General features: G+C 48.3%; 5 protein-coding genes across 5 annotated transcripts; 3 read left to right on the top strand and 2 right to left on the bottom strand.

Annotated features, from left to right (window-relative positions):
- Positions 1–1,805: 1,805 nt before the first annotated feature.
- HD556DRAFT_1212830 (uncharacterized protein) lies at positions 1,806–2,123 on the top strand (the record flags this gene model as incomplete). The annotated part of the gene is made up of 1 exon (XM_041296599.1): positions 1,806–2,123. A coding segment is annotated over one exon (318 nt), but the record flags the coding sequence as incomplete, so codon positions are not given.
- A 1,629-nt stretch (positions 2,124–3,752) lies between these two features.
- HD556DRAFT_1236236 (uncharacterized protein) lies at positions 3,753–5,335 on the top strand (the record flags this gene model as incomplete). The annotated part of the gene is made up of 8 exons (XM_041297808.1): positions 3,753–3,928; positions 3,982–4,102; positions 4,145–4,279; positions 4,330–4,520; positions 4,573–4,711; positions 4,757–4,885; positions 5,007–5,161; positions 5,215–5,335. 8 exons carry the CDS (start codon positions 3,753–3,755, stop codon positions 5,333–5,335), a joined length of 1,167 nt encoding a protein of 388 aa, XP_041160806.1.
- A 3,417-nt stretch (positions 5,336–8,752) lies between these two features.
- On the top strand, positions 8,753–10,203 carry HD556DRAFT_1431843 (uncharacterized protein; the record flags this gene model as incomplete). Its single annotated transcript, XM_041305054.1, has 3 exons — positions 8,753–8,923; positions 8,977–9,315; positions 9,373–10,203. 3 exons carry the CDS (start codon positions 8,753–8,755, stop codon positions 10,201–10,203), a joined length of 1,341 nt encoding a protein of 446 aa, XP_041160807.1.
- A 1,214-nt stretch (positions 10,204–11,417) lies between these two features.
- On the bottom strand, positions 11,418–13,546 carry HD556DRAFT_1535973 (uncharacterized protein; the record flags this gene model as incomplete). The annotated part of the gene is made up of 5 exons (XM_041309613.1): positions 13,274–13,546; positions 13,077–13,221; positions 12,801–13,023; positions 12,650–12,762; positions 11,418–12,610 (listed from the first exon to the last, which is right to left on the bottom strand). The coding sequence occupies exons 1-5, from the start codon at positions 13,307–13,309 to the stop codon at positions 11,418–11,420; spliced, it is 1,710 nt and encodes a 569-aa protein (XP_041160808.1). The 5' UTR covers positions 13,310–13,546.
- A 3,776-nt stretch (positions 13,547–17,322) lies between these two features.
- On the bottom strand, positions 17,323–21,179 carry HD556DRAFT_1366902 (uncharacterized protein). The gene is made up of 5 exons (XM_041302826.1): positions 20,884–21,179; positions 20,714–20,833; positions 20,432–20,656; positions 18,404–20,361; positions 17,323–18,329 (listed from the first exon to the last, which is right to left on the bottom strand). The coding sequence occupies exons 1-5, from the start codon at positions 21,157–21,159 to the stop codon at positions 17,480–17,482; spliced, it is 3,429 nt and encodes a 1,142-aa protein (XP_041160809.1). The 5' UTR covers positions 21,160–21,179; the 3' UTR covers positions 17,323–17,479.
- Between the last annotated feature and the right edge of the window lie 79 nt (positions 21,180–21,258).

A 21,258-nucleotide genomic window follows, 5' to 3' on the forward strand; every position in this document is an offset into this window, starting at 1 on the left:
ATACAACAACCACGTAAACAAGACACACTAACATTCACGTTCGCTCGTGTAGCAAGGATAGCTAATCACTCGTCAATGTCATGTACCAGGAGATACAGGTAGTTGCTCACCATATGAAGTCATGCCAGCTGCTACAAAGGCCATGTAGCGTGAGATTACGGAAAGAACACGAGCGACGCTCCAGCACCTGTTCCATGTCCATCGAATCTTGTGACATTCGTCAAGAGATGTTCGAACTCTATGAAGAAATGCTCACTTCAGGTTCGAGCATTAAGAAATAGTCAAAAATCTAGGAAGCATAAGGAGGGTTATTGTCCGTGATTTGTATATAGACCTACCAAAACTCCTAGACCGGCCACTGCACATATTCAGGATGACAATGGTGTAAATGCCTGCATGAAGTCCGCGTACCATTACAATACTAGAGCAGTTGCAGTCAATAAACTTCATCTGGCAACTATATTTAGGAATTCTTACCTTCGCCGTCTGGATACCTGTATTCTCTAGGGACGCGACCATTGCACGCTTGTACTAGATAAGGTTCCAGAACTCGCTCTTAGTATATCTGAATTTGCATGATTTCGAAACTGTGCATTCGCCATGTCACCGTGCGAGATCAAATTAGACTGTGCATGGTGATGGAGTCAAAACCAGTAGCAGGTCCTATCCGTGTCACGAAACTGGCAATGGATTTCCAATGTAGCAGTATAAGACTTGATAGCAAAAATTGAATTTCAGTGATGGTTGGCCTTCGTGCACTGTCCGTAGGTCACGTGAGGAATCTGCGCCACTGCTACGGTAATTGCCGCGACAATCCAAACTTGCTTTACAAATTATTGTTGACCGTCATTCATGTATCCTTCTGCTCATGCATCGAAAGACGTATCATAATAAGCTCACTCGGCACTTGGTGTATTGAACTGCAGCACTGAAAACGTAGTAAGTTTTGTCTTCTCAATTCATCACATTTTAGCTGACTTGGCCTTCAGGCTGATTCGGACGGGCTGGGTCACGGTGTCTTAGCACTAATGGAACACCAGTAATTGTTACTACTACAACTGGCCCGATACCACAATCCAGGAACTTGGTACCCCAATTGTTTTTGACCTTTAGAGGTGTGTCGCATTTCATTTCATTGACGCCTGTGCTCATGCTATTGATCGTTACAATTACAAATCAGGTCAATACCAACATCAACCAGCTTCTCATCGCTGATAACCTGCCTGAGTCACAGACATCGACATTAGGCATCACATTTCTCCAAGGACTTTCTCCCACCCGTTTTGACGTCGAGTCGATCACGCTCAACGTCACAAATAGCAGGTAAGCACCCTCTTGTCTTTGTCAGAGAGTATGCCAAATACCACGATCCATTCATATGTGCAATAGTGCGACCTCTTCTTATCTTCCAACACTAATATTACCCACATCCAGTTCTCCTCCGAGCCTTTTGCCCTCCTCAACGAGCACAGTAAATTCGACTACCAGCCAGCGAACAGGCATTATCATCGGTGCGACTGTGGGCGCGGTACTTGGCTCTTTGGCCATATCGATAGCCAGTTTTTGTGTTTATTGAAGGTGGCGAAGGCGACGAATTTGACGGTCGGAGGTAGATGTTGGAATATCTCTAATGAGACCACGGACGACAAGGACTCAGTGATTGTGATACATCGTATATCGTAAGTCTTTATTTAAGCTCTTCTTGACGTGCTGGATTATCTCAATCCCACCCGCAGTTCGTCAAAGTAGGCTACGCAGGATCGAACTTCCCAGAGCGTGGTGCGTAAGCCCCACCAAAGCACACTGATTCATCCAAACATCCAGTATTCCCCTCCGTCGTAGGCCACCCCATTTTGCGCGCAGAGGAGCACGTGGGCTCCGCAGTGATCAAAGATATCATGGTGGGCGATGAAGCCGCCGAGAACCGTAATTATCTCCAAGTCACGCAACCCATGGAACACGGTATAGTGCACAACTGGGAAGACATGAAGCACCTCTGGGATTACACTTTCGACGAGAAACTCAAGGTCAGCCCGCGTGGCGGTAAAGTGCTACTCACGGAGCCACCTATGAACCCTAAAGTCAACCGGCAGAAGATGGTGCAGGTGATATTTGAGGAGTATGGCTTCCAGGGGGTTGTATGTAGCGATCCAGGCTGTGTCGACTGTTGTATGCGCAAGGTGAGATCTGTTCTGTGCTGTATGATGGCTGGGTGCTGACTGTCTGTCGAGTGCAGGTTTAACAACAGGCGTAGTTCGTCGACTCGGGTGATGGAGTCACGCACATCATACCTGTATACAAATCGCTTGCGCGGCATGCGATATTGCCACTATTCACATTTCAAATAAGCACGAGCTGCGAGTTATTGCTGAATTCATACGCACGTGACTGCTCAAAGACAAGTCAAAAACCTAGGTGCCTTGGCTTATGCGGGGTGCAGCCATTACTCCTGACAACTGATGAACCAGCAACAACCCGGTAATTGGTACGCGGTACTAGTCCCTTCTTCACAAGGTTTTAGATGACGATGTAGGGGCAGGTGCACGTGGCCTCAAGATCTGGCTTGGTTCTCTTCTCGATCGCACACCGCTCGCATCGATCATCATCTTTATCCTCACTCCACTAAGGGATCTGCCAGTTATGGGGGCGAAAGAGCTTCTTGCGCTCGTGCTTCTGTGCTTCTCTGCCCTGTGGCCGTCAAATGTCCACAATGGCATGGATATACTATTAGTGCCTTGGCGCTTTACTGAAGGTCTCTGCTGAGCTGGTCAACGATGAGATGCGTGTATGTTTCTGGCTTTGTTGGTCAAGCTGCCTGGTACACTATTTTTGCTTCATGTTCCTGGCTCGTTGACGTTTTGATAAGGTCCCCAGCTGATGTACTTCTCCTTACAAGGCTTAATTATGCTATTCAAATTTGGACGGAAGCTGGTTGAACGGGTAGCAGAGTAGCGCTGTGCTGAGTTGTTATTTTGAGGACGGCCCGGGCCCATCGAACGTTACAACTATTGTCAAATCAATGATTGCGTGGTTTGATTTCACCATGTGTGCCGAATCCCGGGTTTTTTGAGTTTTATATTTGGCCGCCGCCGATCTACGATGTGATGGCACGAAATGCTGCCTAAATAAGAAATTCCATGAGTTTATGAAAATGTTCCGTGTCTACTATATATGGAAGTCTTACGCGTGCCTAGTACAATGGAAGCCTTACGCGTGCCTACTATATATGGATATGAAAATGTCCCGTGCCTATTACTACATATGGAAGCCTTGCGTGGGCGTAACGTATGAATATGAAAATGTCAACCTTACGCCTCCTACTACTACCACATATGGAAGCCTTACCGTGTGAGAAGACTCACATCCCCAAAGTTTGTCCGTGACCTTGACAACTTCCGACTCAAGGCTGCCCACCGGCACACGGCCATGCACACCTGTCTTATGCCTCCTCTGGGCTCTATCATCATAGTATAGTCGCAGTTTGCGACGGGATCCGAGTTTATATGACGAAACTGCAGCAAGACAGCGGTAGTACCGCATTGAGTAATTTTTTTCGTCGGCCTAGTAGTACTAACGTTATCGTGCTAGTAGCTTTTGATGTGTTCCTAGGTATGTACTACTACTAGTTACTTTTGCCGACGCTGAACCGTTCTGCCAGTACTTACTAGACGGCCGTCATATAAAGTGGACGGTACATGAAGTCAGTCTTGTCCATATCCTTCCCTCTGGTTTATATTCCTGCCTTACTCATCATGTCTCAGACGCAGGGCGGCTCACAGCCTTCAGCACCATCCGAACCTTCCGAGTCCGTGTCAGTGACAACGTCCATAGCGGTGGCGACATCCGAAAATGCTCGACAGAGGCGGAAAATTGCAGCATTAGAAGAGAAACTGCAAGTGCTCGAGGCCGGGCGCATGGTGAAACAAAGGTTTGTGCGCCTTCAAGTCCTTCCAATTTACTCACTATGATTATTACTGGTAGGGAGACCAACTACTTTATTTCGCAGGGAAGAGCTATTAGACGAATAGTCACATTGTTTGACAGTATCGAAGACTTAATAACCGAGAACGACAGGAGGTACAACGTTGCAGACGATGATGAGGTAACCATCGAGTAAGTCCCAAGTCCATCCATGCATCACGAGCGCTACTTACGGGTCTGTCATCACAGTCAGGATCGATTGCACACGGGATACATCACCCTTACCAACATCCTCCCGTGGTTTCAGCCAAAGTGTTCAGATATGGAGTACGAGGAATACGTGCAAATGTTAAAAAAGGTATGCTTCAGCGATATAAATGATTGTCTTTGTGTTGAGTCGCTGTTTAGCTTAGGCAGGGGGCCGATAGTGCTCGTGGAGACGACACCTCAAAGCTCAAGAGCCTTGTCCCCGATTGGGTCAATCGCGAATTCAAACCCAATCCACCAGTCGATTACGAGGATAAGTACAGCCGTGGATTTGTTAATGATGCGTGCGGTAAACTACTCTGCCCAACTGAATTGGACTGGGATAATCCAACGTAAGCTTTGTGGTACTCGGGACCTTATTGTGCCATACTGACTTCTCACTAGCATCAGAGCGGGAATTAGGGATCGTGCTGATGGCTGCATCGTAACCGAAATGTCATGGCCAACTTTCTTGTATGAAAAGTACACCGCCGATCAAGATAATCTCGAGGAGGGTCTCTTCAAAAGTACCCTTTTGATCCAGGTGCGTTGTACCCAAGTAGCTCAACGAAAATCCAACTTTCGGCAGGCCTTTAAATCCATATTTACTTCTCCTTCCTCCGCAAAAGAGATTGACGGTGAAGGCGACGGTGCCAATATTATTGAAAATAACAGACGCGCCAAAAGGGAATTTTCTGGCAAGAAGGTCAAGACCCATGTAGCGCAGATCATTAAGATGCACAAGGTCTCACCGCGCTCAATCGCATATGTGGTTTGCCAAGTAAGTGATATTGTTCTTCATTTGATTCCTGAGCACCAATACTATGTCACGCTCGCAGTTACGATTCGCAATTTCTTCGGTGACTTCATGGCGTTCAGTCGATGGTGACTTTGATTATGTACAGTTCTGGCATATCATTGTAGACTTCTTCGAGAAGGCTCCTGGCCGAGCAGCCCAGCGGAAAGTTGACCGCCTCCTTGCGTGGTGGACAAGGTGCGTTACCTTTAATTTCAATTCTCCCCAGCTGACACATCTTCATTTACCAGGAAGGTCTTCGGAACAAGTCGTCGCGCGGAACTCAGTGATGCAGCCAAGTCCAGCATGTCCGTAAACGCTCTTGCAAGGCAGAGGGCGCAAGAGGATGATGCCCTCTTCGATTCTGATTAGTTCAACTCTCGTTTTCAACTAGATTACATTAGTGACTTGATGTTTTGATCGTTTACCATGTTGTGAAGCTCGGGTAGATGATTTGAATGATAATTGAGCTTTATTGGTATCCATACAAATACCCGAGATATTGTGAACTTCATGGACAGAATGAGGAAATGCAGTGCGACTTGTATTCACTCCAATCGCATGGCAAAAGTACAAAAGTGTAAAGTAACAAAATACAGCTTCGACAGTGGTGATATCTATAACGTGTGGTTCTCATGGGCATCTCGAACAGAAAGCACAGATGTGCAAAGTAACAAAATACAGAGCAAGAAAGGCGATATCCGTATCCTCAAGTTCCCAATACCATCTTGGGGCAAAAAGCACAGAAGTGAGAGGTGACAAGATTCAGCTCGACAACGGTGACATCTGTACCTTCCAATCCCTACGACCATCTCAGGCAGAAAGTACAGACATGCGAGGCAATAAAATCCAGTGTGAGAAAGGCGATATCTGTATCCTTCAGGTCCGAAGACCATCTCAGAGCGACAAGCAGAGAAGCGTGAGTAACAAAATCCAGCTCGACAGTGGTAATATCTGCACCGTCTAATTCTCACGACCAGCTCAGGGCAAAAAGCAGTAAGGTGCGAGGTCACAAAATACAGCTCAGCAGGAATGATATCTGCACCTTCTAGCCTTCCTGGAGGGTAAGTATAGACGTGCAATATCACAAAATATAGCATGATAGCATTGATCTCTGCAAATTCCAGTTTCCATGGTCATCTTGTTTTGAATGCCAGGGATTACCGAACGTAGCATATTAATTGTTAGGATTGGCAAGTGATATCGCCGGCTTGCCGGATGGCATGGAAAACAATTACTAACTTAAGATGCTAAAACAAACAACCTCACCGACGAATGGAGGGTGATGACCTTTAAATCTGGAACCGCAAAGCGATAGTAGCTGTGACATATATCGAAATCACAGCTTCGCTCATGGCATGCAGGATAGTTCGGATATTCTCATTGTTCGACCACGCAAACAACAATCAGTCAAGTAAGGCTAAGATACACGTTTTTACTAACGATAGCACAATGGATAGGACCTATATCAAACGGTAAGTCGGGCACCGATGTGAACCGTGAGCCACTGCTTTCGACTTTCTGGCTGAGTGACTGTGTTGTGACAAAGTAGCGGCGACGCACAACACAAGCAATTTTGCAAGAACTAGCCAATGATATCCATTTTGCCATGGCTGCGTACTCATAGCAGACGGACGGAAGATCAGAAGTAGTATACAAATGGTTTTTGGGATGATCGTTACACAAAAATTGCCGCTCATGAGAAGTTAGAATAGCTTTATGGAGTGGCCGTTAGTCCCTCACAAAGTTTCTTAAGGATCATTCAAAGCAGTCAGTCCGAAGAACCGAATCAGCATCTAATATGGATCTCTCTCGATCGGTGCACAAAACGATAGTATCTGCAAGGTACTGGCTTTAGCTCTGATATTAGCTATTGTAGACCTTGTTCAGGATGTGGCAGCCATAATGCATTGGGATGAACCGTCAGCTTTTCTCCCGCCTATCCCTCGATCCTGAGTTTAGACGATCCGTGAGTCTTTGGCAGGTTGAAAAACTGTCGACATTAGCTCAAAACTCCTCTTTCCTGTATAAAGTCAAGCATCACAATGTGATGGTCGATAGCAGGATTATTCAGATGTTGGTGATTGTGTACTATGTATGGTAATATATGTCTTTCTCAAATTTCTACCGGTTCACTGATGGTGGTACAGGATCAGCCAGAAGCGTCGCGCAGTGATAAGGCATGTCTGGATGACCTAGACCAAGCATTGTCTAGACTTCAAGTTCACCTTAGGAGACGATGGGCCGCGGGGAGTTCATGGACGATACCGCATGTAAGTCTGAGATGCCTCACCATTAATGTGCGCTAGAACAAAATCACGGCCAAGCCAACTGTGGCAGTAAGCTGCGACCAATGATATATGCTCTTCAATATGAGGTCAAAGGATAGGTAGTTGCGTGAGAAATGGCACGGATCAGAAAAGGCTAACAAAGTTGAGTCGGAACTTGGAATCTATTTTGCCTCAGTTCGGACTTGGTGAGGAAGTTTGGGGACGATGATCTCTGTGAGACATTAAACATAGGTGTGTGATATCGAGGCGAGTGTTTGGCTCAAGCTCACGCAGGCTCCTAGATTTTATCTTATATACTACTAAACGAGCACAATTCTGCAAATATAGTCTCAACCGAATGAACTAGTATGATGCGAATACCTACAATTTGGACAAGAAGATACCGTGTGTGGAAACTGAAATGGCCCACAAGCTGAGTTGGCCGAAATGACTGGGGGCGCTCCTGACAATATAATCAAACCACGAACCAGTATTTACTGCAACTTGAACTAACGTGGCCCAATCTCTGCTAGTGTGCGCCTTGCAATTGAGCCCAGTAACCATTCTCTTGATGTCAGATGTGTCCTTGGGACGACTCGTATCGGATTGTTCTTTCAGTACGGTGTCGCATGCACTGTGTAGTAGTAGTGTGGCATGAATCAAGCATACCAGTGTTTTAGATTCGACACAGCCCGGTAGTTGTTGTCAGATCTGACCTTGAGGACAGTCACGGTGGACAACCTTGGGACCGACATTGATGAGTGACGAGACATTGTCTCAAGTGCATCATGATGCCGCTGACCTCGCAAGATGAGGAAAATAACAATACATACTGCCATGGTGACAGGTCGCGATTTCGTAGTGCTATTCTAGATTAGTTGATAAGCGCAAAAGGCTCTTCCTATGGGAAGATGTGAAATGGTAGTTTGATCCGATGCATAGACGACGGAAAACGAGAATCATGAAACAGGGTGTGCGCTGTCGTCCCTTGTTAATCTTCACGGCCACAAGTCAGGACATTGTTACTTACATTAGTTGACAAGTGCCAAAGGTACCTCCCGCAAGAATGTCCTGGATGAAGTTGTAGTAAAGGCTGTAAAGCGTAAGTAAGGCAAAATGACAATCGCTGGCATAAGTAGGCTTGCCACCCTGGTCAGCTGCAATAGAAGAACATCATAATTAACCTTGTTGTGCACTGCTCGTCTTACTCTAGATCTCCGGGTTATGTAGCTACAAATCAGATTTCTTATGGTATATTTAGCAGTGGCAGAGTTCTACCCTTCTACAATTCGCACGGCTACAATATCAAGGACTAATCGGTTTACTGATATCAAGGACTGCATCGGTTTACTGATGGCCGTTGCAGTCCGTGCGCGATAGCAAATCATCCTTCGCTACTACGGATCACTTAGATAACCTGTGTGTTGGTGGCCTTAAATAACAGGTGTAAGAGCCATGTGAAGCTCATCCATCGTCTCACTCATACTTATTCTCATTCTCAAAATCCTCCGAGCAGAGAATGTCTCTCCCAGAGAACACGACCGTGCTTATTGTTGGTGCAGGCCCCGCAGGTCTCACAGCTGCTCTTACTCTCATTCACAACAATTTCCATGACTTCGTTATTGTGGATGCCGTAGGCGAAGGATCCAATTCATCGAGGGCCGTCGCTATACACTGTGCAACCATCGAGGTAAGCTACCCGTGCACTCATAAGAAGGCCCACTGATGTTCTTGTGATCTTAGGCTTTAGCAAGCATCGATGTCGTAGATGGGTTGCTGTCTCAAGGCATCAAGGGAAAGAGCATCAGAATCATATCCCGTAGTTCGCAGCTCTTTGAGGTCAAATTTGACCCTTTAAAGAAACATTCCGCCCACCCTTACGCGCTTTTCATCCCTCAATGTGTGACCGAGCTTGTACTTATGCAGAAGTTGCAGAGCCTTGGTGTGCAGGTGCAGCGTCCACACAGGGTAGTAGGAATGAAACAGAATGAAAAGGACTCTCGCGTCACTGATGTGTCCTTTGAGGACGGTCAAGTTATCAGCGCTAGATACATTATCGGCGCAGATGGCGCCCGCTCAACTGTGAGACCTCAATGCTCCCCAACTTAGCTTAGTGGAATGTCTGACGACCATTTCCAGATCCGTACCATCGCTGGTATAGAGTTCTCTGACCCAGAAGGCCCACACATAGTCAATGAAGAATTGGCTCAAATGGTCGCTGCGGATATCACGTTCGAGCCCGAACCTGTCGGTCCAGTCACCCTCGAGGGCCACCTTAACGCCGAAGTCTTTTCGGGCAATTTATTCATGTTTTTACCATTTGGCAACCACTTCAATGCCCAGCTGTTGGGAGATGGAAAGCCCACTACGAAATCCACCTTTCGTATACTTTGTTCCATACCCATAAAGAACGGAGAGCCTCCCCGTGCTCCACCAAAAGAGTATATCCAGAAAGTGGTCGACGCATACGGGCCAGCGTGTATATCATCGGATCCGTCTCTTAACCCGAGACCTGTCAAAGTCGACCAGCTGGTCTGGTCGTCAGGTTTCAGAACCCATTCAGCCATTGCAGACCGTACCTTCACGCGTCTCGGAGCCGCCATTTTTCTAGTCGGCGACGCAGCCCATATACATTCACCTATAGGCGGGCAGGGCATGAACCTGGCCATCAGGGACGCGATCTTCCTCGCACATGCTGTCACAAAGCACATTCAAGCGTCTGCAGAGAATCCCGATGTAGACGATACCATCTTGCAGGAATTTGCAGAGGCGCGTCATGCACGAGCGCTAGAAGTCATCGGCTTCACCAAGACACTTTTAAAACTCGGAAACCTTCCATACGAATCATATGCTTGGTGGATGCCAGTCAGTTGGGCGTCCATCCGTGATTTGACGCTGAGGATATTGGGCGGATTTGATTTCGTACAGGCGAAGGTTGCATGGGGCCTGAGTGGGCTTGGGAGACGGTAATCGCTTGGATGGTTACCGCATTTTATATACCATAATACACGACATTCGTATTTCTGTTTGCAAAGATAGGGTAGATGCATGATATGTGACATACATCATGCCTATCATGGATGTCGATGAGGAATCGATTAATCAACATCAGGGGCAACCTTGGGAATATCAAACATGGCCAGTGCCATCCAGGCGGAGGCTTCAGTGAGGTAGAGACCTATACATCAAAAGCAAGAAACATCACAATGTTTACCGGTGCTTCGGTGAGTCGGATATACCTAGACAGATACTGCAAAGCAGAAAAATAGCATTCCACACGTAACCATAAATATGATACCCTTGACCGTGGCAAACCTCGAGGGCTGAGGCGATGCTTATTTGCCGCTGTGTTGACCTCGAGCGGCAGTAGGCTAAGCATTGATTGACATTTCCAATCGAATGATCAAATAGCTGTAGCGATCGTGAATCAAACCGTGGAGGCTACATAGAGATCGGGTATGCTGTGCAAGATGATGCCAGCTAATTTAATGAATCTCCACACGTCCATTGCAGTAGACGAGGTATCTTCATATCCGGGGTGACCCTGTAGTTGCGATTGTACATTAGCTAACATGTCAGTCATCTGACACTCCGAGTCATTAACCATGTGCTCACTTTCAATCACTTTGCAATAAGTGGAAAGGCCGGGACTGCGCTGCTGAGCACGTTGATGAGGCAGAGTACTTCGAGCCAGAAGAACAGTCGCTCATGGTCGAAGAATGATTCGATTTCTGTGGCGAGTTCTGGATTGAAGTCAGTGGCTTGTACGTGTGAAAGCCAGAATCGACAGGCATAGGACAGATGTGAGGGAATGCACTTTTTAACTCGTTCTGGTAGACCGGTATCTTGGGAATTCGCGAGATAAGATGATCTTAAATCGCAGATATTAAAGGAAAGTTCATGTTCCATCACTCGAAGTGATGTTAAAGCAAAGTCTCGTTGTACCTTCGACACATCGACGAAGAACTCTCCGCTGTGTGATTGGTCTGTCAGGAAATCGCGGAAGGATGCGTGAAGGGGTCGGATTGGGGTGAACGAGTTAGTAGTGCCGCTACTTGAAGGAGGGATTCCATATGTTCTACCACAACCTCCACATTGTAGCGCTCGCTTTCATCTGGAAAATGGTTTCGCATGGCATTCAGGGAATTTATAACAACGGGTTCGGCTATGTCAACAATTTTTACCTAGAGTATTTCTACCGTACCGACGTCCATGTTATCAACCGATGCAATGTCTTTGACTTGTGCAATGATGTTATAGTCTGACGCGATCCTCTTGTATTCTCCGACACGCTGCTGCACTAGTAAAAATGCGTCGAAAGGCTGTCCGAGGCGAACCATTAGCCGCAACGCTCGTGAGCGAGGTTCCTCTTCAACAAGCGAACCACCGAGTGACTCGTCAGAGTCGTCCATCGGTGACCCGGGCTCGGTAAAGTCTCCTATGCTCTCTGTGTCGTCTGCGAAGTCAGGTACCCCGAGGAGATGCCGATCCCATGGACGGATGAGTAAAAACGTCCGCCGAGTGAGCTTTGCCCGTAACAAAGCCTCTTCAGTGGTTACCAGCAGGTCGTGAAGTCTTTCTGCCTTGATTTCATAAGTGATGGGAGTCTGCTGGGCTAGACCGCGCCTCCGTTTGACTTCCGTGACACGAAATGAAATGCAAGGCAGCTGAAGTCTGCAGTTTGCAAAGCGAGGAGCTCTAAGCTGTTCAAGCTGGTCATACAATTTCAAGGCTAGATCTGTATGCACAGTTTGTCGCAGCGAAGAGACTTGCGTGTGAATATCATCTTCAGACAAGGGTGAAAGGGTGCGTGGGGGAGTGGCGTAAGAGGTGATATGGGCCGGAAGACAGCTATTGAACTCGGAAGGTTCTCCAGTCCAATCGAGGACAGTGATGTCGCCCGATCGAGCCACGATCTCCTGCAGGAGCCGCCCGAGCGCGTTCTGTTTCTTCTCGCCATAAATGACAGGTAGGGAGATGCCAAAGATGCCAAATAATGCGTACGCAACGTCTTCCTGCACAGTGGTGACGCGCTTCGATGCCCATTGCAGTTTCTCTCGGGCCCCGCTCATACCTGGACGGAAGGTCACCAGGGTCCGCGCATCTTTCAACTCCTTCATGATTGCAGGGGACTCTTTGTGGTTAGGAGAGCGATCGTCGAGATATAAAGACCAATCCTTCCGATAAAAGATAACAACTTTCGGAGCGACGAATTCTTGAAAGGTCCATCCCCGCTCGTTCCAAACACTCCTCGCCAGTGCGCCAAGCTGAGATGAAGGAGGAACGTCGCATAGGTAGACGATGGTGAGCGCTGAATGGTGGTACCAGACGAACATGGAGTTGACCGATTCTTGAACCTCGGTATTACTCCTCTTGTCTATACAACATGTGTCCATCCACGCCCAACGATACCCACCATCACGAGCGACTTCGCAGAACGACTGCAGTTTCGCGATGCCACAAATTCCCTTCAACTCGCGCACATCTTTATATTGGATGTCGGGCAGCAGCACCTCCTTCTCTTCCCACCTGTGTGATAGCATGACGCGACGGAAGTACATTGCCACCCCTTAATGCGGTCCATCTTGAGGTCGGAATGTTTTGTTGTAAATGACAAAAGTTCCTTGTACTTCGCAGTCATTTTGAAGGCGTTTATTTGTGCCGCTCGATCGCACAAAAGACCCGTGGAGGTATTAAGTAGACGTAGCGGAACATTTTCGAGTTCAGTCCGAACAACTCTTTCAATAGCGTCCTCTGCTTCATATGGATGCACATACTGCTGACGCAGGTCTGCAGAACGAGATAGGCGTTTCGAGATCATGCAAGAGTGCCCCAAGGCTTACCTCGCATCCGCGCTTCGGGAGAATAGTCTAACTTCGACAACATGATTTTGAAGGCTTCGATGGCTTCATCGTAACGTTGCGCGCCACGCAACGCTGCATGTATCAAATGGTATCCAACGTGAGACGAAGGATTGAGTTCGGTCACCTACGCATCGCCGAAGTCAACAAAGGCTACGAAAACATAGATGTCATCGCACCTTTTGCGCGTCGAGAAGCACATCCTCCCATATCATTTTTCCCAACTTTGCCTTACTACGATTTGCAAAGACAGCATCGGATGGAGAATTTAGATCGATCACGGTCGAGTATAAGTCAATAGCCCTGTCAAAATCGCTTGTAGCGAGAGCATCATCTCCGTCAGTCAGAACGATGGCGCTGCATTCTTGTTTGAAAGCTGAGTGAAATGCGGGTGAGGATTTATAACCTCAGGTGACACAACTGAAGGCTTGCCGTTGGACCATTCGACACAGTTGGCCTTCGCCGTTTCACTGATATTGTCCATCATGTATCGGTATGATTTGACGGCATCCGTCCAGTTGACATCAAGTCCAGATGCTACACGAAGAGAGTGCAAGATGATGCTGCCGACTTGAATGAATCTCTGAATGTTCATTGCAGCAGACGAGGTATTCTCATATCCGGGGTGACCCTGTAGTTGCGATTGCGCATTAGCAAGCATGTCATCTGACACTCATTAACCATGTGCTCACTTTCAACCACTCGGCAATAAGTGGAAGGGCCGGGACTACGCTGCTGAGCGCATTGATGAGGCAGAGTACTTCAAACCAGAAGAACGATCGTTCATGGTCGAAGAATGATTTGATTTCTGTGGCGAGTTCTGGATTAAAGTCAGTGGCTTGTACGGGTGAAAGCCAGAATCGACAGGCATAGGATAGATGTGGGGGGATGCGCTTTGCAACTCGTTCTCGCAGACCGGGATCTTCGGAGTTGGGGAGATAGGATAATTTTAAGTCGCAAATATTGAAGGAAAGTTCATCTTGCATCACTCCAAGTGAGGCGAAAGTAAGGTTTCGTTGAACCTTCGGCACGTCGACGAAGAACTCTCCGCTGTGTGATTGGTCTGTCAGGAAATCGTAGAAGGATGCGTGAAGGGGTCGAATTGGGGTGGATGGGTCGGTGGTACCGCTGAGGAGGGATCCCATGTGTTCTACTACGACCTCCACTTTGTAACGCTCGCTTTAATCGGGAAAATGGCTTCGCATGGCATTCAGGGAATTCAATGGGAGGGGTTCGGCGGTGCCAAGAATTTGTCCCATCACAGAACAAAACATCGCTAACTGTGTTTGCTGAGACTCCGGGCCAGTGTGTCTATCCTTTGGTATCATCTGCTTCAAAATTAAGTCATACATATCGTACAACAAGTGCCCCCGTTCGACAGGATCGCGCGACACTATGACATCGAACGACTGATAGGAAGATAAGCCAGGAGGAGGTGCTTCGATGGATTCGCAAGCAAGACGTGCCCACTCGAAAAGACCATCAGCTTTCTTGGCCAGGGCTGTGAACTCTTTGTGCCCAAAATGCGAATGCCCCTCTAACTTCTTCGACACGTAAGCGTAGATATCGCGTTCCGCGACTTCTGGTGGAATGTCGTCCATGGAAATCCTTCGAATGTGTTGAGCACCCGCAAACGCATTCTGAATGTCCCGGAGCGGGTAAGAGGTGACGATAAACCGAAAGTTTTTTCGGAGCTCCGTGATTTGAGGAACGGCAGAATTCTGAAGTTTACCGGAAAGAATGCGAAGAAGGTCGCATCGTGTCTTGGCTGCCCCGCTCTCGTCCAGCGCGTCCATCACGATCACGACAGGGCCCACGGTTGAATCTGGGAGCTTCTGCATTGGTTCCATCAGAAGCTTCTGCCATTGCTGGACGATGTCAGTTGTAGCCTTGAGCGCGTTGCTATGCTGAACTGCATCTGTCAACGCTCGCCTCATCCTCCAATCACGATCGGCCAGGTCGCGCGCGATGGTAGAAAATATCTTCTCATGGCGATGGTCGGCTTCTCGATCTCGGTCAAAGCAATAACATGAACCAAGACCTCCCGTATCGCTGAACCAGTTAGCAATCGTGTGGGCGATGGCTGATTTGCCCTTGCCTGCGGTGCCAGATAGCCACAGCACGTGTGGAACATCGTCTCCAGTGCTGTTCACCCAATCTGTGATCTCGGAGAGTATTTCCGTGCGCGTCCCTTGGAGACACTGTTTCCTGGTATCTAGCCCCGCGTTTTCTGCATAAGTTATACCACTGAGATCCAGTAATTCACCTGAGAAGAAATGTATAGCTGTTGCGTCAGAAGCAAGTACAATCCTTACCTGTATGGTGGGTGTGAATAGCTACGTTTCGAGCAACTCGGTCCCGTAAGTTTTGCATGATGGCATCGAACGCATCGCTGTACCGTTGAATCTCATTATTTGTTTCGGTGAAAATGTCTTTCCCGAGTCTCTTCCCTGTCATGATAGTGAAAGACTGAGCATGTGGAACATGCAACAGCTCGAGGACTCACAGAAGCTCTTGGTCTCTGAATAATCTCTAATGAAGCTAGCGCATTCAACGACCTGCTGACAGATCTGTCCAATAATACCTTGCATTGATGAAATTTGGCCAAGCGTCTCGTTCTGGATCATGAAGTCATAAACTTCAGTCAACTTGTGGAGAAGACGATGGACCGCTTGATCGTGGTCCGATTGGGCTATGACCATCTACACCGATGACTCCTGAGTACGTGACGGTTTCAACCAAGCGGAATGGGCCCATACATCCGCAAGCTTCCCAATAAGAAATATCCTGGCGCGTTGGAAATATGTGCCCTGGAGACTATTCGGAGTCGACAAGGCGTCTTCATGATCAATATCCGGAAGGACAGGCTCGCGGCTGCGCAAATTCTCGATGTTCGAGCGCTTCTGTAAGATCTCAGCCTGATCCCAATACAACTCGGCTGCTCGACCTACAGGATTCTTCTTCGTTCCACCATCCTTGACCTTCTTCAGAAGCCGACCAAATTTGCGTGGCGATTGGACCTGGACAGATGGGCATCAGAGTCAGTATGTGAGAATGCGATGAACAACTAGCGCACATGGGCGACGTACCGAGCTTCCGCGAGTAACTGCTGTGGTGTCTGGAGGAACTGGGTTCGGGTCCCTCAATTGATTGCTGTTGCTCATGGTAAACAGTTAGGGATCAGGCCTTGAATAAGAGGAATGGGAAGCAAGTTGGATAGCAATGTGATATAAATACAGTGACCGCGGCAAGCCTCGAGGGCCGAAGGTGCCGGTGATGCTTATTGGCCGCTATGTTGAACTCGAGCGCCAATAGGCTAAGCATTGATTGACATTTCTAATTGAATAATCAAATAGGTGTAGTGATCGTGGATCAAACCGTGGAGGCCAATATTTTGTAGTCTGCCCTGGACATATCATGGCCTCCCCTTCTACTTCGATTTCAGAAAGCGTCTGGAGCACAAGAGGCAGTTTAGGGCTGTGGTTGAGGCCGAGTGTCGTGATTTCATTGCTAGAGTCATAGCACGCACGACCAGATGAGGACTTGAACCACACGATGAACGTTATTATCACATGCTTTTCAAAACTGTATGTTCGCACGGCATCCAAGAAACACTTGTCTCCAACCCTTTGCATTGTCCTTGTACGTTCCAGCCCATCACGAACTTGAAGCTCGGTTGAATAAGCGTTGTGGTCCCTCATAACAGTGTGTCACGTCGTAGGAATCGTCTTCAGTTCTTCCGAGTCAGTAATCCCCACTGGTACATCTGGACTCCACCAACGTCGTCTTCCGTGCTCTTCACGCATTCCCGCTGCAAGAATACAGTTCTACCATCGAAAATCAAGTGCAGGCAGCGCGCAATGACCAGGGGAAATACAGGTGAGTAGCCAGCCTCCAAGTAGCGACGACTAGTAGGAAGAATTAGGTGCACAAGTATCGGGCTTGGCCCTAGAGACCTTGTATTTTTCTACATAGTATGAATATGAATATCTTATTTGGCTGTTCACCGAACGATGCGCACTTCCAACAGTCTATAAAGACACCTGGTCAACGGCTAGTATATAAAGCTTAAAGTTGCATAACGCTAAGTGTAGCTTAATATCGACGTCCTGCCAGGTCACGCACAGCAAGCAAGTATTCAATACCGTATCAGTTATCGATCCCACATCGTTCGAATCCCCATCGAACTCAATGTATATCCCGTTCACATATTTTCCGACGTTCTAAAGCATCATCTTGTAATATTAAACGGAATCCCACAATCCAATGTGGAGCATACCGTACTTAAGTAGTAGTAGCACTAGTACTATGAACGCCTACTACCGTACACCGTCCCTATAGACAACAAAATCAATTATGAAAAAAAAAACCCCACAGGGTTATTATCACTCCACCGTGCCATCACGCGTCGCCGCCAAAGCAACCCCAATAGCCTTGACCAAATCATCCGCCGACAACGAACTAGACGCACTCCGTTCTTGCGCACGCGTCGACCCCCACGTCACAGTCACGGACTCCCCCACCTCAGGCTGGGGCCACCCCATCCCCTCCTCCAGATCCTCCAACGGCGTCAACGTCCCATCCGAGTCCAGCTCCAAATCCGAGTCCGGCGACGACGCCCGCGAAGAGCACGACGACACAGGCATACGCGTAAATGGCACGTACAACCACTTCGCGTCGCCGATATAAACACGTGGGCGTTCGACAGCTTTACCCTTGCCTTTCCCTATGGAGCGTTCCTCCGAGACGAGAGGCGGAATTACAGCGCTGGGTTCGAGGTCCTTGACCGTGCGGATCTTCCACTCGCGTAACGGCGTTCCAATGAATACCTTCGGTTTCTTCTTCAGTTTCACTTTTACTTTCTGTTTCGATTGCACGTTTTGGGCGCGTTGTTTGGCAGGTTGTGTGGGTCGGACAGGGGCAGAGGCAGAGGCGCTAGTATCGTCGATAAACGCACGTCCGACGCGCTCGCCTTCAATACCATAGACATGAGCCCAGAACATTGTCTGTGGCTCACTTATGGACGGTTCAGGTGTCATTGGAATATCCGGGACATGAGAATCATCAGGCACAAGCAAAATGCCCGACTTGGTGCGAGATCCCGCAAATCCGCCTCCACGCATGGAAATATACTCCTCCCCGCGTCTCCGCGAGCATACGGAACAGTTGCAGATATCAAGGCAGACCGGACAGACAAACTTCTTGTTATTGGCGGAAAACACCATCTCAGGGTACCTGAGGAATCATACGGGGAGACATTGCAATCAATGAGGAAAGGAGATGAAGTAAAGGAGAGGGAGACGACAGACCGGTTCAGGATGCATTTATTGCAAAACCGTTTCCCGCAGATTGACCGGTCTGGACGGCGTTTGGAACAATGCATCTTGGGTCTGGTGTTCGTATTTCTGCATTGGTGACAGGAAGTCTTGACAACTTCAGGCTCGCCATCGTCCTGTAGCATGGTTTGAGCTGGAGGAAGAGGTGCACGAGCCTTGGAAAGTTTCGTTTCTGGAAGTGGAGTTGCAGATATAGCAGGAGAACTCGAACTCGAAGTTTTCGACGGCGCAAACGACCCGTCAGAGCCCGCACGGGTGCCCGGTCGGCGAATCCGCAACTTGAGACTTGGCTGAGTCCCAGGTTGTGCAGGTGGAGCAGAAACAGCTTCAGCAGTCCACCCCGCGTCATCCTTAACCTCCCCGTCGTCCAGCTTTCTCGTTAACCTGGCCACGTCGCCTTCATCAGCAACAGAGGCCGATTCACTGGTGCGATATTTGATCTGAACGTTTCCTCGTAACTTGCCAGACATTTTGTCCGAGAGCGCTGGGGCTTCCTGCGAAGCAGACACCCCTGGAGGTCTGCGCACGTATATGATGGGACCTGCTGGTAGTTTTTTAGAGTTTTGAGTGCTTCTTGATGGAGGCAAGGGAGATGAAGGTGGTTTAGGAAGGGGTTCACTACCACCAAGCAGCGAGGGATCAATCGTACCCGCGCTGCCTGAAGGAGAAAGACTCTCAGGGGATATGCTCTTTTTCTCAATGGTAGGCGATAGGGACCACTGGCCATCCTCAGGGAGAGCAAGATCGAAGCTAGCATCCAGGCTATGTGATGAATTGGTAGCGTACGTATCCGCGAGTTGTAGTGAAGAAAGGTCAGATACCAGCTTCGGGCTAGGAGGTACTCCGAAGAAACTATCCTCTGCATCTTCTCGCGTGACTGATGCTGCGTCAGGGGGCAGCCGTGTTGTATTGTGCAAGAAACCAATGAAGGAATTTGGTGCGGACCGAGTGTACTTAGCGCCTGAAGAATATGTCTTTGGAGGGGAATCGCCGAGGTCGTTCAAATACTGATCCATCTCCGTGCTGAAGTCCAGGATTTGATCCCCTTCCAGTGCGGTATAGTGCGAGATGTCGTCGAGGATGTTAGAGGACGAAGGGTCCTGTGTTGGAAGGACGGTACCAGCGGATCCAAATTCAGACTTGGACGAAGTCGGAACATCTTGTAGCTCTAAATTGTTCTTAATTTTACCTTTGCGAGAGGAACCTTTAAGAGGCGCGCGTGCCAAGTATGGTGTCAGGGCCGCTTCGATATCCGGTCTCTCCTGGAACAGCGGTGCGAGAACACGAGGCAAGACAGGTTCATATTCTTTTTCATCTTTCTCATCATCCGGGACCGCAGGACCTTTCATCCCTGCAATCATTTCCGGTAGACCTTCGTGCAGTTGTGCGTAAAGGCGCTGGATGCGTTTGACGTAGATGTAATAGGTACTCGATTGCAGGATATTATCGTGATGTGGTAGCAAATCTGGCAGGTCATGGATGTCAAGCTCGAGAGCAGGATATTGAGCGTCCAGAATCTGGGTTGGTATCGTAGAAACGTCGTCTCCGAACTTTCGAAGACGAGGCTTGTACTTCCTTTTCCGACGTGCAAGAGCTGGAGGTGGGCGTTCACGTTCACGTTCCTTTCCCTTGCGACTGAGAGAGGGTGATGGCGACCGGTCATTTTGAGCGAATGCAGCGGGTAGGGCGTGGCTAACTGGTGGATGCTGTACACCCTGCTGAGGCTTGCTAATTGTCGCGTTCGCCTTGCAACTGGCCCTGGTCGTGTCTTTTCGAAAGGGTGGCACAGATACGCAGTCGAGGACAATGCGTCTGCGAGGTTTACGGGAAGGTGGAGGTGTGAATAGAGAGTCGCCCATTTCGGGTGAGGGCGATCTTGGAGAATGGGCACCACGATCTGAAGACGAATCAGGCACGGAAAAAGGTTCAGTCTGGAAATTAATAGTCAGAAAGTGGGTTTTGAGGGACGGGAATGGTATTGTGGTGTATGCAATTACTCACAAGCATGTCGTCTACGACCATCTCCTCATCTTCATTGTCAGGGTCACTGGCAATCTTGATACCATCATCTTCATCATCAGTCAACTCAATTACATAGTTATGAGCTAAGAGAGGGGGTATAGACATGTCGAATAAGTTGGACTCCGCGGCATAGGATGAAGTTGGCACGTTCCGGGTGCTGTGTTGTGAGGAAAGAAGATATGATTCTGGTGTCAAAACTTCATCCTGTAGAGAAGAATACGTAAGTATGATGGATCTATCCAGGGAAGAAGACGCGCTCACGGCAGCCGAGGTGTCGTGAGTACTAGTATGCTGGATTAATGGAAACAGCGTATCAAGATTAGACGGCTGAAAGAGATGAGGCATATGTGTGGGTGAAAGCGTTTCAATAGATGACGCGCGCTGAGTGGAGTTTAGTAAACTACAATGATTCAGGAGAAACGCGAGCACACCTTTATTGAAGCACGCGTAGAACCACGGTTCTTGTCAGGTAAATCGTCTATTGAAGATGAAACATCAATAATATAGCAATCCGAATCTTCTCCAGAATCATTAGCGTCTTGTGATGATATACTAGAAGGATATGCCGATGAAAGGGTAGGATTCGTGTTACTCGTGGACTTGAAGGGCGATGTCGAAGGTACGTCTTTGTGTGACTGAGGATTATAGGAACTGGATGATAGAGGGCCGTCCCAGTTAATGAGCTCTGGGTGCTCAAAGCCTTTCATTGTCGTTGACCATAGCGAGCAGCCCGGCAAAGTCACTCTTCCAAAAAAGGTCCGCCATCGGCAATTCCCGTGCTTACGGCGTTTAAGTTTTTAAAGTTA

This window comes from Suillus plorans, assembly GCF_016647745.1.
Source record: "Suillus plorans strain S12 chromosome Unknown HD556scaffold_24, whole genome shotgun sequence".
Taxonomy (NCBI): Eukaryota; Fungi; Basidiomycota; class Agaricomycetes; order Boletales; family Suillaceae; genus Suillus; species Suillus plorans.